The sequence below is a fragment of the Crinia signifera genome, chromosome 1, assembly GCF_055691185.1.
Source record: "Crinia signifera chromosome 1, ASM5569118v1, whole genome shotgun sequence".
NCBI lineage: Eukaryota > Metazoa > Chordata > Amphibia > Anura > Myobatrachidae > Crinia > Crinia signifera.
In genome coordinates this window covers 147,838,747-147,858,182 of record NC_139217.1, presented here as the reverse complement: position 1 = coordinate 147,858,182, position 19,436 = coordinate 147,838,747, and the positions used below count along the sequence as shown (strand labels likewise).

The following is a 19,436-nucleotide window of genomic DNA, read 5'->3' as shown; positions in this document are numbered from 1 at the left end:
TAGCTGATTGTTTATATAACATTAACAGAACTTTACAATCTTGGATACATAGGTAAAACTTATGTATATCTAGTTTCCCTGAATGTATACTAATTGATGCAAAATATGGCATATTTGGCCATACTGTACATTTACACAGTCATTCAGACAGCAAAGACGAATAACCAACTAAAAATGCAGTTGTTGACCAATTTGGCTTTTCCAGCATGCTGGGTCAATGCTGGACATAGGGGGGTATTCAATCTCCCACCGCTTTTTCCGACGGGGGAAAAAGCGTAGTGGTCCTATTTAATGCAGTCTTTCCCAACAGCATTGAACAGGGATCTCTACAGAACGGGACTGACTTTAGATGCAGTTGGGCCCGTTCTGCTGAGAACAGCCATGGATTGTTGAGCTCACAGCTTGATGATGCCTTATGTCACGGCTGCGGCCCCTTTTTCGGCTGTCCCGTCTGACGATTCCACTGTGAGACGGCACAGAACTGAACTGGGTCACGGCTGTCACGGATTGAATATCCCCCTGAATCTAACCAAAATGTTATCAGACAAATGGACCCTTTAGTCTCACACATGTACAATGTCAGGCCAAAAACTAAAAAAAAAAACCCACACATGACCGAGGAGCAACTAGGTCTTCCAATGCGATGACAGCTACCAAATAAGTACTACAGTATATGTTATTATTCCTGATAAAAAAATATTTTCCAGCATAAGCAGCCTTATTACTTTATTTAACTGCAACATTGATTATGACACTTTAAATGTAATAGTCATCATACAGTATAAGCAGCCCATACTGCAGATGGAAATCCTGGCTGGTTTCCACATGAGATGCCCCCAGCTAAGATTTCACATTTTAGTTCTATCCCGTGCAGCATTTAGCTGGAGGTCTCTGTCCTATGACATTAATCACAGATGACAGTAGCTGCTGTATGTCTGCATGAAGAACACTAGATGACTTCAGAGACTGAACCTGGATGATTATGAAGATATGAAGGATATGGTGCTGACTGGATATTGGCAGCACTTTGGCAATACGCCTATATGCAGGTTGACAGTTGTCATGGATCTGTAGTCTTCCAGGGTCTGGAGACCATATGTATTTCTCATGTTGGATCCTACAGCGATAAGAAGGCAACCCTGAGGGCAGAGGTCAATCCAGTTGCATTATGTGGCATTTACTTGAAAGGGTGGTTTGCGGAAACGTGGGCCAGCCTTCTACAAGATAATATGGTAGGTGTTTGCTTGATGTGATCAGATCTAATCTGTCTTATACATTCTTAATGGTTGCACTCCTTTCCCAATAATGAAGATCTGTGGCATGTTCAGCTGCATAATTGCAAGTTACAGCCAGTTATGGTAGTAATACAGACACCTATTTTGAGTGCTGTATAAAATAAATGTACTCTACTTATAGGACAAAAAAAATAAATAAAGTAACTCAGAGCTTAAACTATCCCACACATGAGTATGAGAGTATATTCAGTTGTTCGCTCATTTCAAAACGAGCCAATAACTAACTAAAAGAATGCATAAAAAGGTAAAAGTTGGCAAAAAAAAGGTAAAAAATGAACAGCAGCAAATATATAGCGAGTACATTTGCTTGGCATAGGATACATCCTTATAGTGCATTACTTTTTATTTAGCATAATGGTAATACTAATCTAAATACCATAAAACGAAGATTTGATTTGGACAAATGTGTGCACATCCTTCAAGCAACCTAAATATTGCGTTCATTATTTTGTCACAATCACATTTAATTCAGTACAATGAAACACTCATCCACAGCAAATACAATGCTGCAATTTAGTTCAATTAGTAAACTTTTGCCCTGAATACATTGCATCCTTCATATTTGCATTAAACTCTGGCCATGATCTTAAAAGTTTAAGAAATAGCAGCAATCCTAAGCACAAAGGAGTCTTCCAAAACTAGAATCAGTATTAGATTACGATACAGCAGCTACTTAGTGTATATGTATAAACATAAATGTAAAAGTTATATAACATCAATACATAAATTCAATGCAAATACATATGTCAATCTACAAATTAGAATATAGACCATAAAAATATATAGAACTCGTTTAGGTTTGTATGCAGCGGTAAAAAAAATATATATATATATATATCCGTTATACAGTATCATAAATTTGGCATCATATTAAACCAGGTTTTAGGTTTTGGTTGTAACAGCAATAAAGCATAAACTATTATTTAAATCTACAACAAACATACCTGAGAAATTTCTGGTAGCCAGCATGGTGGTAAGTATAGCTCCCTTAAAAGAGAGAATAAAATATGCAAAAATGTTTTAAAATATTTGAAAAATGAAAACTCCAAGCAACACAGCATTGCACATGTACTGCCCTTTCAAAGTTTGGAATGATTAGCACTGTAGCAACACAAGAATAAAAACTAATTTATAAAATACTATTCCAGTTTACAAAATCTGTACACATGATCCATAATAACAGAATTCTAAATACAATTATTTGTATTTTAAGATCAAACAACAACATATACAGTAATAAAAAAATATAAAATAAATGAACAATTTAAATCAAGTCAGATTTTGTCTACATTGTGACCATTACAAAAAACAATGCTTAAAAAGAATACCACCTTATTTTTTTTTTTTTTTTTTTTTAATATAATTTTTATTGAAGCATTAAAAATTGACATTGTATAACAGGTTCAATAAACATCTCATCACGAGTACACTTCACATAGGAAACATCGGCACTAGGGTTGACTTGGACCACAATACAAAGTTATAAATAATGATCTGAAGACAATATAGAATGTATCGTATTTCTCAGTGACGTTAGGGTTTAAAATGGAGGCTTCCCGGTCTCCAAGACATACATATTGTACCAGGTAGACAAGTATACAGTCTTTCTGATAATGTCTCGTTCTAAGGCAGAAAGCGTAAGTATATAAGGCAGCCATATATCAAAAAATTTGGATGCTCGGGATTCCACATCTAATATACATTCTACCCAATCCATCTGATACATATATATCAATCTGGGCATAAACATTGTTGATGACAAATGATCGGATTGTATCCATTTTGACAGTATGGTTTTCTTTGCCGCAGTAGCTATCCTAGCTAAAAGGAGGCATATCCCAGGCGGTAATTTAGGGATGAGGGATGGGGGATAGTAATTCCACAAGGCCCAAGGCATAGTGATCTTAAACTTAATATTTAGAGTATTGTTGATATATAACTGTATTTCATCCCAAAAGAGTTGTACAATTGCACAGGACCAGAGACAGTGGGTAATCTCTGCATCTGGCGATGAACACTTAAAACAGTTGGAATTGTCAGATACCCCGGTTAAATATCTCAGTTTCGGGGTGTAGTATGCCCTGTGTAGGATTTTATATTGCATTTCTGCATAAGATGCAGATACTAATTGTTTGTTAAGTCGTACTGTCAATCTAATTACATCCATTGTACTAAGCCCTGGGGATGTGTTTTAATGTAAAAAAAATGTAGTTTGCCAATGAAAACTTTAGAAGGTGGGTCTTTGTCTGTTATTTTTCAGCAAATTATAATTATAAAGTTCTTGCATCTTCAAGCTTAAACTTTTAACAGTATCTGCTTTGACAACACTCTCCATAGTAAATCTATCCCAGCTTTGATTACATGGATATGAGGTGGTGGTTTTTCTACAGATTTTACAAGACTTTTAGCTGCCTGGATTAGGTGGAAAGCTGATTACAATCTCTGCCAAGGCGTGAAACGGGCTTTGCAGAGAATCAATGGGATATTAAAGCAGTTTGTTGCACCTCCTCAAGTAGCTTTTAGCTATCCAATCAAAGTGGATATTTACTAAATATCTACTAAAATCAACTTAAAAATCTTCTAACGTGGATACAGAAGGTGGCTATTTATATTTTTGTTCAAATCATCTGCTTACCTTCAACTTCCTCCTTGCATTAAACTTCTTCAAACAGTCTACAGTTTCCTGTCTGTGCATCATGGAAGCAACAGTGGAGCGTTGCTGTAAGAAAAAGAACACGTTACGTGACTGTACACAACCAGAAATATAGTTAGAAAATCAGACAGGCTGACAAGGCAACCCTTGCTAAATATGGGTCTGAATATGCTACTACTTTCTAACTATCACTGTATGATCAAAAAATGCAGAGCCTCAGTACTGTACCTATGACAGTGACTTGCTGCACACATCGTTATGCTTAATTTGCGGTTATTTAATAATTCCTTTGCAACTAACAAAAATATAATCCTAAACACTGTACTTAATACACTATTATCGGTACTTATATGTTAGTTGGGCGCCCACTAAGCTATTTGCTTAGTTTTGCGCGTCCGCTTGCCACGCTTTGGGCTCGGTGGCTCGCCACACTATATAAATTCAACTCCATACCAACATGGATAGTGGGGGTATGAGCATACTTACTATAGTGGGCGCCCAACTAACATATAAGTACCCTATTATCTACTTAGGGGGGAATTATTTGAGATTTATTTCACGTAAATTACCACGGCTAAGAGAATTCTGTCTTCGGGGTATATTTACTAGTGTGAGTTTTTAAAAGTGGGTATGTTGCAGCTGTTATCTTCCAGAAGTGTTAAATAAATGATAAATATAAATTGATTGGTTGCCATGGGCAACATCTCCAAAAATCTGTACCCCTTATCATACGATTAGCAAGGAAAGATGCAAAATTTATGTATTACTGAAGCGAGGCAATCACATGGCAGGGCATTTAAATGGTGTCAGGAGTCTAATGCCATATAACCTCAAATGTATACAGATGTCATTCAATCCCGGCGCCCGCCAGAACGTCCCCTCTGGCGAGTGCCGGCGGAGACTAACTGGGATGCGCCTGAATCTCAGGCGCACACGCGTCCCACTCTCTCGGCAGCTGGGCTGCGGGGAGCTCCGTTGGCATGGGGCGCGTGAGCATCTCGTGCGCCCCCTGTTGGGAGCTGGCGGATGCTGGCGATAGTATCGCCAGCCCCTGCAATGATGGAGCCGGCTCCATCTGTAGGTGTATGAAGATACCTAGTAAACATTTCCAGGTTGATCAGTATTGAAGCATGTTATCTTACACAGATCCATGGATGTTTCAGTGCCTCTGATGCAGTGATTCGTTTGGCTGGATTGATTGTAAGCATTTTATTAATGAGGTCTTTGGCTTCAGGAGTCACTGTATCCCACTCTGGCGACGGAAACTGAGATAAAAAAAAATGGTAAATGGCTATAAGTCATGCGTGAAAGTACCATTTCTCTTCATTTATTTTACTATTGATCAAAAAAAAATAATTACATCATAAGCACCAGCCTTTATCTGCTGGTAGAGTCTGTGTTGGTCCTCATCCCAGAAAGGGGGGTATCCCACCAGAAGAATGTAAAGAATGACTCCTGGGAAAGCACAGAAACACAAAAAAGAATAATGACTTAGTACGTGCAGGTGTTATCAGTCACTTGTTGTCTAGCTTGGTTGCTAATCAACAGGAATAGCTGCTTCATATTTTCTGCACAGTTATTTTTTGCCAATGCTTCAGGTTTGTGTAACAGTGTTCAATTTAATTATTCCATTTTTCCTTTGAGCTGTAAAAATATTTATTGACCCTCAGTGGTGAAAGCAAGCATATGACTCATTTACAGTTAATTGTATTTCTGCATTAATGAGGCCGAAGTTGTGATCTCATCAACTCAGACTATCAACTCAGATCAAAAAGTGTGAATAAACCGAGCAGATAATTGTACTTCTGTATGTAAATAATGAGCCGAGTTTACTGTGGACAGAAGCAGGACTGTAACAGCATGGTTGCTACCCCTGCTACATGCTTCCTTTTCCAGCTTGTAAGGTGCGTGGAACACCCCATCACACACTGCAGAAAATGCGTCCCATGTTCTTACTCCCGACTACGATGTGACACCATGTGCCCCTGCTGCAGCACTGCTTACATTTGTAAATTCTGTTTAATGTTCTAATTTTTACTCCAGTCTCGTAAGTATCAGCTCACAGTTCTGCTTCAATGCAGAAAGTGTGCCAATGTTAAATATATCATAAGTGGACCAAATACCATTTGACAATCATGAGAAGAACTGGCGCCTGTATCTCAGAACAAGATTACAGAACAGTCTAGTTTATTTCAGGGGTCATGGGCGGATTGGGGGGGGGGTCGCACCTGGGCATGTGCCCCCCCCCCCCCCCCCCCGTCGTTTATTGGCATTTAAAAAAAAATATGTTATTGTTTGTTCTGCCCCAGACACTGCATATAATAATAGGGCTGGGATGGCTGCCAGTCAGCCTGTAAGCCCGTCCTTGGTTGGCAGTGTCTAGAAGGATTGGCTGCCCTTCACACATGATCTGTGCAGGGCACAGGGGCCAATACACGGACGCTGAGTTCCTGCGTCAGTAGACAGTGAGCAGTGTACCACTCCCCCCTGCTGAGTACAAATTGTTGTGAATTTTGGCACAATCCGTGTGGAATTATGTGAATTTTGGCTCAATCCATGTGGCATTATGTGTAAGAGCCAAGTATAATGAGGTCTACTATTTTGTTGCATAATGTGAAGAAGTGGTATATGGTTTAGTACACTACACTCAAGGCCATGCCCCTTTTGAGTGACCACACCTCCTTTTCCAAAGGTGTGCGCATAAATAAAATCTCCACTATTGACACCAAGGTGGGCCTGTGTACTTTAAATGCCAGGACCTATTTTTAATGCCATTCCTGCCCTCTCTCTGATCTCCTCCTCTTTCTGCACTCTCTGAGTGTGCACACTGGCACCATGAACAACCCCCCCCCCCAATATCTAGTGCCCCCCCCACACCCCCCTGTCCTTTTCTCCTGGATCCGCCCTTGTCAGGGGTTATCACATTTTTAGAACTTTAGAGGCAGCATCAGATTCAGGGGAATTTTAAGAGAGGAGGAGGAGGCCCATGTGCAGCCCCCTCTGGCCAGGCCCTCTTCTCTCTGCTGGGTGCAGCGCTGTGTGGTATGGCCTGAGCACTAGAACACTCAGACCCTATTGCTCATTCACAAATCTCCGTACAAATTGTGCGGCAGTCATTTTTTCAGTGATTTTTGTACCGCTGCTGCTGCCACTGGACTCTGGAGATAATAACTCTACTGCTCTCCATATTTGTTCATGAGAGATTTATTCATAGCTTTGTAAATTTTAAATAAAACTGGTGTCTTAAAGTGCATTTAATGATTTATGATTAGAGCAAAGGGCCAGATCACATGCAGGTGACACTAACACAGATAGTTTACTTTAAATCATGTATTTATGATTTAGAGTAAGGTTCCATGATTAAATGGAAGATTAAGAAGCAGAAAAACAGATAAATAATGGGATATAAAAGAATTGTAGGTTATTAATTTACTCTTAAATAATACAGATCCAAAAAGATATTGTAGCAATTCACAGTTCTGACATACCACATGCCCACATATCCACAGGTTTGCCATAGGGATCCTTTCGTAAGACTTCTGGGGAGAGGTACCCTGGGGTCCCTGCAAAACCTAAGAAATAGGTTTTAATAAACAAATTAATATGTTATTACACAAGGTGTTTCAGATAAAAATGGATAAAAATAGATGCATCTATTCTGCTAATTGTATTGTCTAGGTCAGGGGTAGCCAATTTCAATCCTCGAGAGCGACCAACAGTTCCCGTTTTCCTGCTCACCTCACAGGTACACAAGTGTACTCACTAATGACTAACACATTTTAAAAGATCCACAGGTGGAGATAAATACTTCACTTGTGATTCTGTGTGGAGACCTGGAAAAAGTTAACTGTTGGTAGCTCTCAAGGACTGGAGTTGGCTACCCCTGGTCTAGGTTAACAGTCAATAGGCCGACATCAAATGGTCAACATGGACAGAGTCAATATAGACAGACGTCAACGTGGCAATGGTAAACACATGAAAAGGTCAATATCTAGATTTCTTCACATGAACCTTAGATTAATATACTGCTTCACTCGCTATGCTTCAGGTGAGGTTTACTTTACAATTAATTTTACCCTTACCAATTGGAATCCCACGTGGATGGTAAAGTATGCAAAAGTTCAAAAGAAAAATATAAAAAAAAAAAAAACATGGTGGACCATTGCCTTGTCAACCTTTTGTCTGTGTTGACCATAAGGGGCCAGATATAATAGCTTCTGAGTTCAGAGGCCATGCAGGATGCCAGATGAGCGCTGATGTTCTTTTAAATAGGCAATTCTTTACAAACCATGCCTTGTAAATGATTTCACCCTTAAAAATACTCTACGTTTGGCCGGCACAGCTGCCGAACTCGGAGGCTATGACATGTGGCCCATGGTGTCAACTTTGAACTGGATACCATCTAGTTAGACTAGATGGTATACAGTTCATAGTTGACACCATGGGCCACATGTGCAGAAAAATAAGGTTTGTATGAAAAAAGGAGAATAAATCTGGATTCTGTGCATGTTCAGGCTTACTATAAAGTGCATTAATGAGCTTGCTGCTATATGTAAATTATGTGGCCCTTGTCTTTAAAGTGAAGCAGCACCTCTAGCAGAACCTCGCTGTTATAAGAGGAACCAGAACGCAGAATATGTAAAAGAATAGAAGTGCGCTGTAAATTAATTCACCAATACCCAATTCTTAGTGGCATAATATAAAGTATATATATAAAAAACATAAAATCAATTGTAAAGACAAATACATTTATTCAAAGACATTCCAAAAATATAGTGCATTGGGTTCTTTAAATATGTATTTCCATTTCAACATCCAACTGTTTAGTTCAAGATATGCAACATTTAGAAAACTGCGTATCCCTACGCGTTTTGTTCTTTAGGACTTCATCAGGGGCAAATAGAAATCCGGTAAGCAAATCTTCAATATTGGCAGTGATGCACTGCGATAGGGTGGACCAAGTTCACAAGATGTACAGAAAAGCAGTGGTCTTTACAGTTTTCAGATTATAAATGGATGTCACTCCAAAATGAACGGCAATGTGGAAATTCTCTATTCAGAATCTGCTGTATATTACAGGTTTAAAAGCAAGTGCAGACTCTGCCTAATTAATTATGAAGTTATAATGTTTGGTGTAGTTGTATGCAGCAGGTTACAGAGAAAATATTGCTGCATATAAATTCCAAGAATTGTATACATGAAATGCAGGGGCATGAATACATTCCCACTGTTATTTTTCAAAAACCCTGGTGAGAGATAATGAGATGTAGTTTCACTTGCTGCCAACAGATGGCAGTGTTTAGGTGACACACAGACAATATATATATATATATATATATATATGTATGTTTGTGAGTACAGCTGCTCCCGGTGCCCTCGTCAAGTTGCACTTTCTAATACCATAAAAAGGAGGTGGCATTCCGATTCTGGTGAAAATAGAAATCTGTATTCAAACCATTTCAGGTACACATACCCCTTTTGTTCTCACACTTTGAAAATTTGATGATTTTGTGCATAGACTACTAGAGAATGGGAGATTTGAACAGCGTACATTGCAAAGAAATGAGAGACCACAACCCTTCAGGCTGGCCGTTAACAGGCGACTGAATATGAGCTTTCCAATCATATTCATTAAAAAAACGCTCTACCTTATGTTTCATGTAAAACTGGCAAATATACACAAAACATATTGGAGCAAGTTGTTCAATAAAACGGTCCCTGAATGCTTAGCATACTGACTGAGCACCGGCACAAGCACACCTCTGTGGGAAACTTCTAGTTCTCAGACAACCCCCCCACCAAAAACTGATCAAAACCAGAAACAATGGAATGAATAAAGACAGGGAGAGATCTTTAATTCTTTTCTTACCGAACCATGCTTGCTGGTCTCCTTGAACTTCAATAGCTAGGCCAAAATCTGCAAGCTTTACTGCTGCACCTTTTGATTTGCTAGCTAAGAGCAAATTTTCAGGCTTTAATTCACAGAGAGAGGGGAAGAAACATATTAGACAATCGGAAATCATTCTCAGATAGATCTACAAAATATGCATGGCCTATGAAGCCCTAGTTTTTATAAAAAAAATAAATAAAATGATCTTTGTGTACATCTTAATGTGTGGTTTATCGGATGTCTATTCACTTGCTTTGTTACTTTCTATAAATTAATCTGTGAGTGGTATAACAAACTAATGACTAATGATCTTTAGTACAACTGTGACAATTTTATTGAATAACTATTTGAAGGGTTAAAAAACTAAGATGAATAAGCTTAAGTGTAAGATTATATTTGGTGCATATATACAAAGGTCTCAAAATAGATGAGCCATTTTAGGTACTTAACCCTTTAAATGCCAACGTTGCTGTGAGATCTGCAAACTATCCAATAAAAATGCCAGCGTCGCTCACAGCGGCTGTTCTTTTATTTTTTAGGTGCAAAACTTAACCAAACTTCAATTAATTGACTTGGATGTATTTGTATTTATTTAGACTAAAAGAACAGTCGCTGTAAGCGACACTGGTCTTTTTAGCTGATATTTTTAGGATTGCTCGCAGCAACGTTGGCACTCAAAGAGTAAAGTAACACAACATCAAATAAAAGGTCAATTATCATCTGTTACATGTCTGTGTAGCATTTTTGAATTGCATTAATTAAGAGTTGCCATTTAAGCCTTTAACAGAGTTAATCTGAATTGGACAGAAAGGAGCAAACTTGCAGTCTTACTAATTGACATAGAGCCCTAAATTGGTGGATTTGCAGAATAATTCAAAATGTAAATGAAAAAAAATTATTTGACTTTTTACAAATAATACAAAAGGTCAATCAAATTACCCAAAGCCTGAAAAGGCCACCAAGGGGCATTTAAAACTCAATGAGCAATCTATTTTTCCTTCCAGGACTATTGATGTACAGTACAACAGCATTTTTATACACTTACGGATGTTTCAAAGATCAGAAGCAAAAATGCATTTAAGTTATTCGATGGAAAACAAATGTGATTATTATAGCCGAATAACAAAGTTAGAATTCAATAAATGAATCAAATATTGGCTATGTACAATTGTTCAAAATATATAGTATCACATATAATCTCCCCTATTTTCTAACTGTAAGACACTTTTATTAAGTTATTTAGGTAACAAAACATTAACAGTGGAAGTGAAAAGTATTAATTAGGCAATCATGATATTTAAAATGTCAAAATAGAGTAGTAGATGTTTTGAAGACTTTAGGAAATGAATAGTCTGGCTGGAGAAATAGGGCAGGGAATCAATACTTTTATTCTGGTGATATTTAAAGAAAATGGTTGAAAATATAGGAATAGTGAAAGGCAGTGGGGGAGGGAGTGGGGTATCATGCTGCAGGATAAAGAGGAGGGCAGGGGTATCATGCTGCAGGATAAAGAGGAGGGCAGGGGAATCATGCTTCCAGATAAATAGGCGAGCAGGGTAATCATGTTTCCAGATAAAAGAGGAGGGCAATGGAATCATGCTCCTAGATAAAGGAGGAGTGTAGGGGAATCATGTTCCTGGATGAAAGAGGTTAAACCAGGCATGCCCAAACTGTGGCCCACCAGCTGTTGTGAAATTACACATCCCAGCATGCCTTGCCGCAGTTTTAACATTCCCTAATAGCAAAATTGTGGCAAGGCATGATGGGACTTGTAGTTTCACAACAGCTGGAGGGCCATAGTTTGGACATGCCTGGGTTAAGCTGAAGTACTGTTAGAAGTAAGTGGGTCCTTATGCTCTGCTTTTTCACTATGATTGACAAAAGCTGGGATGGTAAAGAAAATAGGCAGGATATCTAACAGGAGTGATAGGATGATCATATTGCACATTAACATGTTTGTAACTATACAACCGATAACAGGCTGACCCCGCTTTAACAGCAACCAGGACAATATTAATTTAAAAAGTTCTTGCAGATGCTAAAGCTAATCTACAAGGCTCAAAGCCACTTGAAGAACACTACACACGCTACTAATCAAAATGTGCCAAATAATTCTACTTTAAATACATCTGAGGATTATTGTGCATAACTAAGTAAGGTGTTACGTTAATTGCTTTCTTAAATTATGCAACAAGAATACTTTAATTTATAGTAACTGTACAGATCTGTAACCTGTTAAAAGCATCATTTATTCTTAGTAATTAAATTATATTGTAAGGTCCCTTGAAAGCATAGAGGATTATCATCCGGCTAGCTCTTCACACATGGATACCTTAATTAATAGGGAATTAGTTATATTATCATCATGCTCTTAACATGAACATTATTTAAATGTTGGAAACAGAAAACGGCAACGATAAAACTTCACAGTCTTGCAAGAGTCAAACATAAGCAAACCATCACCCACATCTCTCTCAGAAGGTGTCACTTACCTTTAAATCTCGATGGACTACGCCCATCTGATGGCAGTGTAGTACAGCCTCCAGGATCTGCTGAATGCAATGACTGCATGCAAACACCAGGGGGTGTGTGTTAGTTCCAAGCTTACTCCCACTGTCTGTATGCCATCAGGAAGACTGGGTTAAAATGTACAACAAGCAAACAACTGGCAATATTGCTTTTTTATGTTTTATTGCATTGTAAGAAAACCCCCTTGTTGAAAGGAAAAAAGTACTATGCACAAAGTACAGTTAACAGAGCCAACTGCAGCAGTGCTGTAAAACCAGGTTCATCACTTTTCTTATGTTTTATTCAAATCCCACTAAACCATCCATATTTTACAATTGCCAATGTTAATTTGCTGTAATTTCAAATACTGTTTAAAGAGATTAAGAAACCAGTTGTTTTGCAAGTGTAACCCAAAATCTGAGGACAGAGGTGGGGGTGAAATCTACAGACTGCATAAGTCATCATGGCAGAACCAAAACTTTATATCAATCCAACCACCCAGACAGGTCTAGCACTTTTTTCAAGCTATGATGTGGATGCAGTCTGCAGGCACCATGCATGTAACGCTATGCAACATTTCCAAAAAGAGCGAATAAGAATTAAGTAGATCATAGCCATTTCCACCCTTAACACACCCGTAAGCGACTTTTAAGCACCAGATACTGACCTTCAGGTCTCTGTGAACTATGCCATTAAGATGACAATGATTTACACTTTCTAGAATCTGCTGTATACAATGACTGTGAAGATACAAGGGCAGAATGGAAGGGAGAACATTTTAAAGGCAAATAATAATTACAGTACAGAATAAACAAACAGAAAAACATACACATAGACATTTGCATGTATCAACTGGAAATCAACGACACTATATTTAGACATAACGTGCACACAGACATAAGTGTTCTCACTCCTTATGTAAACGGAAAGGACATGAAAATGTACTTATTACTACTACATGTAATTAAACATGGAAAGAAACATGGCTCATATTCCATGGCAAATAGAAGGGGAGCTAAAAATAATATGTACATTTTCAACAAACCACTGATTTTTCCATACAGTAAAACTGTTTATCACAGTACAAGTGTTGAACACAGTAGGTATACAGAGATGTGAATTGTTGTGAAATGCCAAAAATCATATAACACACACACACTTTGGCTTTTCTGCAATTCATGGAACAAATAGAAAAAAAATGGAAGGCAAAGTTTGGTATGTTTCCCAACTGGGATTAGGGATAATGTTGTGAATTCGATTTGGTCTTGCATGCAATCATCCTGACAAAGCAGAGACGTATTCAGGGCCTGCTCTAGAATTAGGCAGCTGCCTAGGGAGCCAGGATCTAGGGTGGCGCTGCCAAGTCTGCCTATCAAAAAATAGGGTTTTAATACCTACCGGTAAATCCTTTTCACGTAGTCATTATGGGATACTGGGATCATCTCAAGACATTGGGTATTAGAGGGTATCCGCAGGAGACAGGCACATCTATAACTTTGAACTGGGTGTACTGGCTGCTCCCCTCTGATTCCCTGCCCACGAACCAGTTATGGTAAAACTGTGCCCGAAGGAGGATGAACGTATGAGAGGAGTGATATATGTCACTATATAAATACATATACAAGCACACCCACATACAACCAAAATAAAAAAATTTAACTCAACAATGAGGCCACAAAAAACAAGGTGGACTTTTTTAATAAACATACTAAGTATCTGCAGCAAGACCCCACAGTATCCCATAAGGATTACGTGAAAAGGATTTACCAGTAGGTATTAAAATCCTATTTTCACTAACGTCCTATGGGATACTGGGATCGTCTCAAGACATTGGGGATGTCCCAAAGCTTCCAGAAGGAGCGGGAACGTGTGGAGACTGCTGCAGTACTGCCTGCCCTAACTTGGTATCCTCTTTGGCCAGGGCGTCAAATTTGTAACATTTTACAAAAGTATGCTGACCCGACCAAGTTGCAGCTCTACAGAGCTGTAAGGCAGAAACACCCCGAGCCACCCAGGATGCGCCCATGACCTAGTGGAATGCGCCTTCAATCCTGAAGGTGTAGGCAAGCCTGCTACCACATAAGCCTATTGTATCGTTGCACGAATCCAACGTGCAATGGACTGTTTTGATGCCAGACAACCCTTCTTCTGTGCATCGAAGGAGCACAAAGACAGTCCATCTTGCGAACTCTCACCGTTCTCTGGACTTATACACGCAGAACCCTAAATACGTCCAAGGACTCCGGGATATATGGAGAATTAGAACTGGAAGGAACCACAAGAGGTTGGTTCAGATGAAATAAAGAGATCACCTTAGGAAGGAACTGCAGGCTTGTTCTCAACTATGACCTGTCCTCGTGAAAAATCAAGTAGGGACTCTTACAAGACAGAGCCCCTAACTCGGAGACTCTACGAGCCGAGGCCAACGCCAAAAGTACCACAGTTTTCCAGGTAAGGTACTTCATGTCCACCAATGCTAAAGGTTCAAACCAGGACGATTGTAAGAAAGTTAAAACTACGTCCAAGCTCCATGGCGCTGTAGGTGGTACAAAAGGAGGCTGAATATGAAGGACTCCTTGGAGGAAAGTCTGCACCTCCGGTAAGCTAGCCAATTTCTTCTGGGAGAAAATTGACAGGGCTGAAATCTGGACCTTTAAAGAGCCCAAACATATGCCCAAATCCAAACCAGCCTGCAGGAATCTGAGAAACCTATCCAGGTTAAATTCCGCTGGTGAAAAACCTTTTTTCTAACACCACCCTACATACAAATATGGTGGCAGCGGGTCGCTGTTACCGGTTTCCGATCTTTATTCATCGTGGTTATGACTGATGCGTGGAGGCCCTTATGAGCTAGAATCTGCCTCTCAACCTCCAGGCCTTTAAACAAAGCCATCCTAATTCCTGGTAGATGCAGGGGCCTTGAGTGAGCAGGTCGTTTCTTAGAGGCAGATGCCATGTATCCTCCACCAATAGGGCCTGAAGATCCGCGTACCGTGCCCTCCTTGGCCAGTCTGGCACCACCAGAATGGTGTCCACTCTTTGATTTCGCACTCTTTTGAGAATGTTTGCCAGCAGCGGAAGTGGTGGAAAAAGGTACACCAGTCTAAAGGACCATGCCATCGTCAGAGCATCCACAGCCTCCACCCGAGGATCTCTGGTTCTTGAGCAGTATTTGGCGACCTTGTTTTTTTAACTTGGACACCATGAGATCTATTTCTGGTCGATCCCAATGATCCACCATGCTTGCAAACACTTGGGGGTTGAGACTCCACTCCCCGGGGTGGAGCTCGTGGCGACAGAGGAAATCTGCCTCCCAGTTGTCCACCCCTGGGATGAAGATGGCTGAAGATGGTGTGTCAGCTTCAAGGAGGACTCGGGATATTGAGAATCAACCAATAGTCTGACAGAACCTGTCTGGCCATGACAATATCCTGTACCAGGATATGTTCCTAACTTGCTTTGAGTAGCAAATCGTCTAGGTAAGGGATGATGTTGAACCCTTTCCTCCTCAAAATCATCATTTCTGCCATCACCTTTGAAAAAATGCGAGTTGCAGTCGACAGACCGAATGGCAGTGCTCTGAACTGAAAGTGCTTGTCTTTCAGAGCAAACCTCAGAAACTCCTGATGAGGGCCCCAAATAGGCATGTGGAGGTAGGCGTTCTTCAAGTCTAACGATGATAGGAACTCTCCCTCCTCCAGGCTTGCTGTTACTGCCCTCACAGACTCCATTCTGAACTTGCACACCTTTAGGAAGGGGTTCAGAGTCTTTAGATTTAGTATGGGCCATACCGAACCGTCCGGTTTCGGTAGAACAAACAGAGTAATAACCCCTGCCCCGTTCCTCCACTGGGACCGGAACAATGACCAGCGCTTGTTCCAGTCTGTGTATTGCGTGGAGCAAAATTACTTGATCCTGCGCAGCTGCTGGTAAGCCTGATCGGAAGAACCTGTGAGGGGGAGGTCCTGCGAACTCTAGCCTGTAGCCGTTGGAATTAAGATCCCTCACCCAGGAATCCAGGCGAGAGGCCTCCCACTTGTGGCCGAAATGCGCCAGCCGACCCACCACTTCGCAAGAGACTCGTGGAGGGACCCCCGAGTCATGCGGAGGGCTTTGGGGTGGATGTAACAGGAGCATGGTCCTGTGACAATGGGGCTGCAGCCTTTCTGAACTTACCCGGGACCACCTCTGGCAGCAGAGGCAGCTCTTCTTGCCCACTGTTTAGGCCTGGAAGGCCGAAAGGACTAAAATGGCTGATCTGACTGCCCAGAGAAAGGGCGTCTGGTCAGCGTGGACGTTGACAGCAGAAATGTAGATTTTCCTGCTCTTGTTTTTGAAATTAAGTCATCTAACTCACTGCCAAACAGCTTCTCCCCTTTAAAGGGAAGGTTTTCTACGCTACTCTTGGAGTCAGCGTTTGCTGCCCACTGGCATAACCACAGGGTCCTGCGACCTGACATCGCCATGGCAGAGGTGCGGGCATTAATGTTTACTAGCTCTATTTGAGATCACACAGCACTTTAGCAGTGTCTTGGATATGGCGCAATCTCTCAGCAACTTGCGCCACTGACATGTCTGCCAACAAACCCTCCTGGATTTGTGAAGCCCAGGTATGGATAGACTTTGCCATCCAGCAGCTGGCGAGGAGTGGCCTCTGAGACCCACCACTTGCCGTGTATATGACTTTAAGGGTGGTATCCAGCTTTTTATCAGAACTATCCTTTAGGGTGGCAGACCCTGGGACAGGGAGTATCACCATTTTGGACAACCTGGATACTGAAGCTACCGGTGGCTCCTCCCACACTTTCTTACTGACTGGGTCAAAGGGAAAGGTGGATTTGAACCTTTTGGACAGCTGAAAATGCCTTTCCGGCTATTTCCAGGCTTCCTTAAATGTGTCCTCCAAGTCAACCTGCTCAGGAAAGAATGTTTTCTCTGTGAAACAAAAAATGCGTTCCCCTCCTCTGACTCCATCAGAGGAAGATCCAATACCTCTCTTATTGCCATAATTAGAGGTTCTAGGCCATGCAGGGAAGACTGAGAGTCCTGTAATGGCTCCTCACCGTTCTCCTCTGAATTTGTATCAGACTCCGGCAACATGGCGGCTGAATCGCGCTTGCGTGATTTACCCGGGGTGTAGGTAATGTTATGCACCCTTGCTGACAGGACTGATAAATCCTGCTGCACCTGCTTGGTATGCACAGTATTTGCAGCCAGCTGGGCACAGTTTGCAACATAGTTTTAATAGCAGAGGCCCACTCAGGCTCCTGGGAGTCTGACTGTGGTATCCCACCAAGCTGGGGTGAGATCCCACTGAGTTGTGGGGACATGCATTGCTCACAAGTAATCTGTGAGGTGGACCCAGGCATATTACACAGGTTATCTTTCTCACCATGCTGTAGACTGTAACCTTCCCATAAACACACAGAATACACAGTGAAATACAGATATAAATCAGTGTGAGCTTCTAACACTGCTTGTGTATAGCTTTAACAAGCCTGTGGGGGAGTACTCAGATACTGAGGGGACCAGTACACCCTTAACCTGAACTCCCAGAATGAGGAGTTGGTTTACAAGCACATATACATTCAAATAATATGCATACAGTAATTGAGTGCACAAACCAACACTCAATAAGCGTTATTTAGTGGTAAAACACTTGCTGTTCTGCTGCAGATGTCCCTCTCCAATGCCTCAACGCTGGGGAGCGTCTGACAGGCAGTAATGGCGCTGCATGGAGAAGCAGGAAGCAGTGTTGGCACCCACAGAGCTCTCTGGTCCCGCTCTGAGCAAGCCCCGCTCCCTGTAATGGCGTTGGACTTATACTAATATTTATACTGGCGCTGGCTGTATTTTACAGCATTTTTATAAGGGGAACTGCCCTGGTGGTCCAGTGGCTAGCCCCTAGCATCCAGTCTGTGACAGGGGGCCCTGCGCGGTCCCTGGGAAGGGACACCGTGACCGCCATCTTGCTGTACAATGCACCGGGGTACCCCACTGTGGGGACCCCTGTATGTACTCACCACTTGTGTAACGCTGCAGTGAAATGCCCATGATGACAATCACCCTCTCAGGATAGTGGTCCTGCAGCAGGGACAGCTCAGTACCTTAAGAGGCCTACAAGTTAACCCTTCTCCTGAATTCCCATGAAGCAGGAATGCTGTGAAGTCCAACACAGCAAACTCAAAATAATAAAATAAATAAAACTGAAGACAAACTCTCTGGAGCTCCAGCAGTGTGCATCCTCTCCTGAGGGCACATTTTTCTAAACTGGTTCCTGGGTGGGGAATCAGAGGGGAGTAGCCAGTACACCCAGTTTAAAGTTATAGATGTACCTGTCGCCTGCGGATACCCTCTAATACCCAATGTCTTGAGACGATCCCAGTATCCCATAGGAAGTCAGTGAAAGTTAAGAATGTCTACGAGGATCCTTGTTTGACTTAATGCAGGACCTCAAAATTTTGTAGCCTCCCTGCCTTTCCGAAATGTTAGGAAGGTATGCCTTAAGGGAGTTGGAAAGTGGGTATTGGCGGCAGTATGGGGGTAGGGGGGAGGAGTTGATTAAAGTTTTGCCTAGGGTGCCGAGAAGCCTTACACCGGCCTGGCCCTGGATACTATACTGGTGGATGTGTGAACTTGTGACTATTCATAGTCGTCTAGTAAATGGAAGGACACGCAGAATTTCAGTTCAAATTCTAAGGAATCTGAAGCATCACCTACCCACATGGGGCACTGAAATACTGTTGCTGCTTCATCCTTTATGAAGACAACAGAGACTGAGAACATGCCCCTCCCTGAGACTAAGATCATGCCCCTCCCTGAGACTGAGAACATGCCCATCAATGCTATTACATCCTCTGGTGTGTACAATTTGTTTTTGTATACTATTCCTGTCTAATACAACTGACCATAATGGCTAAAACCGGCGATCTTGATATCAAGCAGGGTTTAACTTCTTGGTAATTGTGTTTTTTCATTCCACAGTGTAAATTTTATTTTCCCGAAAATGGAGATTTGTAATTGAGGGGCTACAGCTAGGCACACTAATTGCTTTTTACACAGAACAAGTAATTATATTAACAAAATATTC

At 41.1% G+C, this 19,436-nt stretch overlaps 1 protein-coding gene across 8 annotated transcripts in view; it reads right to left on the bottom strand.

The window, feature by feature from the left end:
• The window catches only part of CAMK2D (calcium/calmodulin dependent protein kinase II delta), a 237,916-nt gene that overhangs the window by 62,827 nt on the left and 155,653 nt on the right, over positions 1 to 19,436 (bottom strand). For 4 of the 8 annotated variants that reach the window (XM_083174483.1, XM_083174485.1, XM_083174478.1 and 1 more), the window contains exons 6-12: positions 13,014 to 13,086; positions 9,818 to 9,920; positions 7,437 to 7,520; positions 5,309 to 5,403; positions 5,091 to 5,213; positions 3,931 to 4,014; positions 2,240 to 2,282 (exon numbers count right to left, since the gene is read on the bottom strand). In XM_083174483.1, coding sequence (XP_083030609.1) covers positions 2,240 to 2,282; positions 3,931 to 4,014; positions 5,091 to 5,213; positions 5,309 to 5,403; positions 7,437 to 7,520; positions 9,818 to 9,920; positions 13,014 to 13,086 — 605 coding nt within the window. Of the gene's footprint in view, positions 1 to 2,239; positions 2,283 to 3,930; positions 4,015 to 5,090; positions 5,214 to 5,308; positions 5,404 to 7,436; positions 7,521 to 9,817; positions 9,921 to 12,330; positions 12,404 to 13,013; positions 13,087 to 19,436 lie in introns of all 8 variants that reach the window. The other 4 variants (XM_083174480.1, XM_083174484.1, XM_083174482.1 and 1 more) reach the window with 1 other exon arrangement.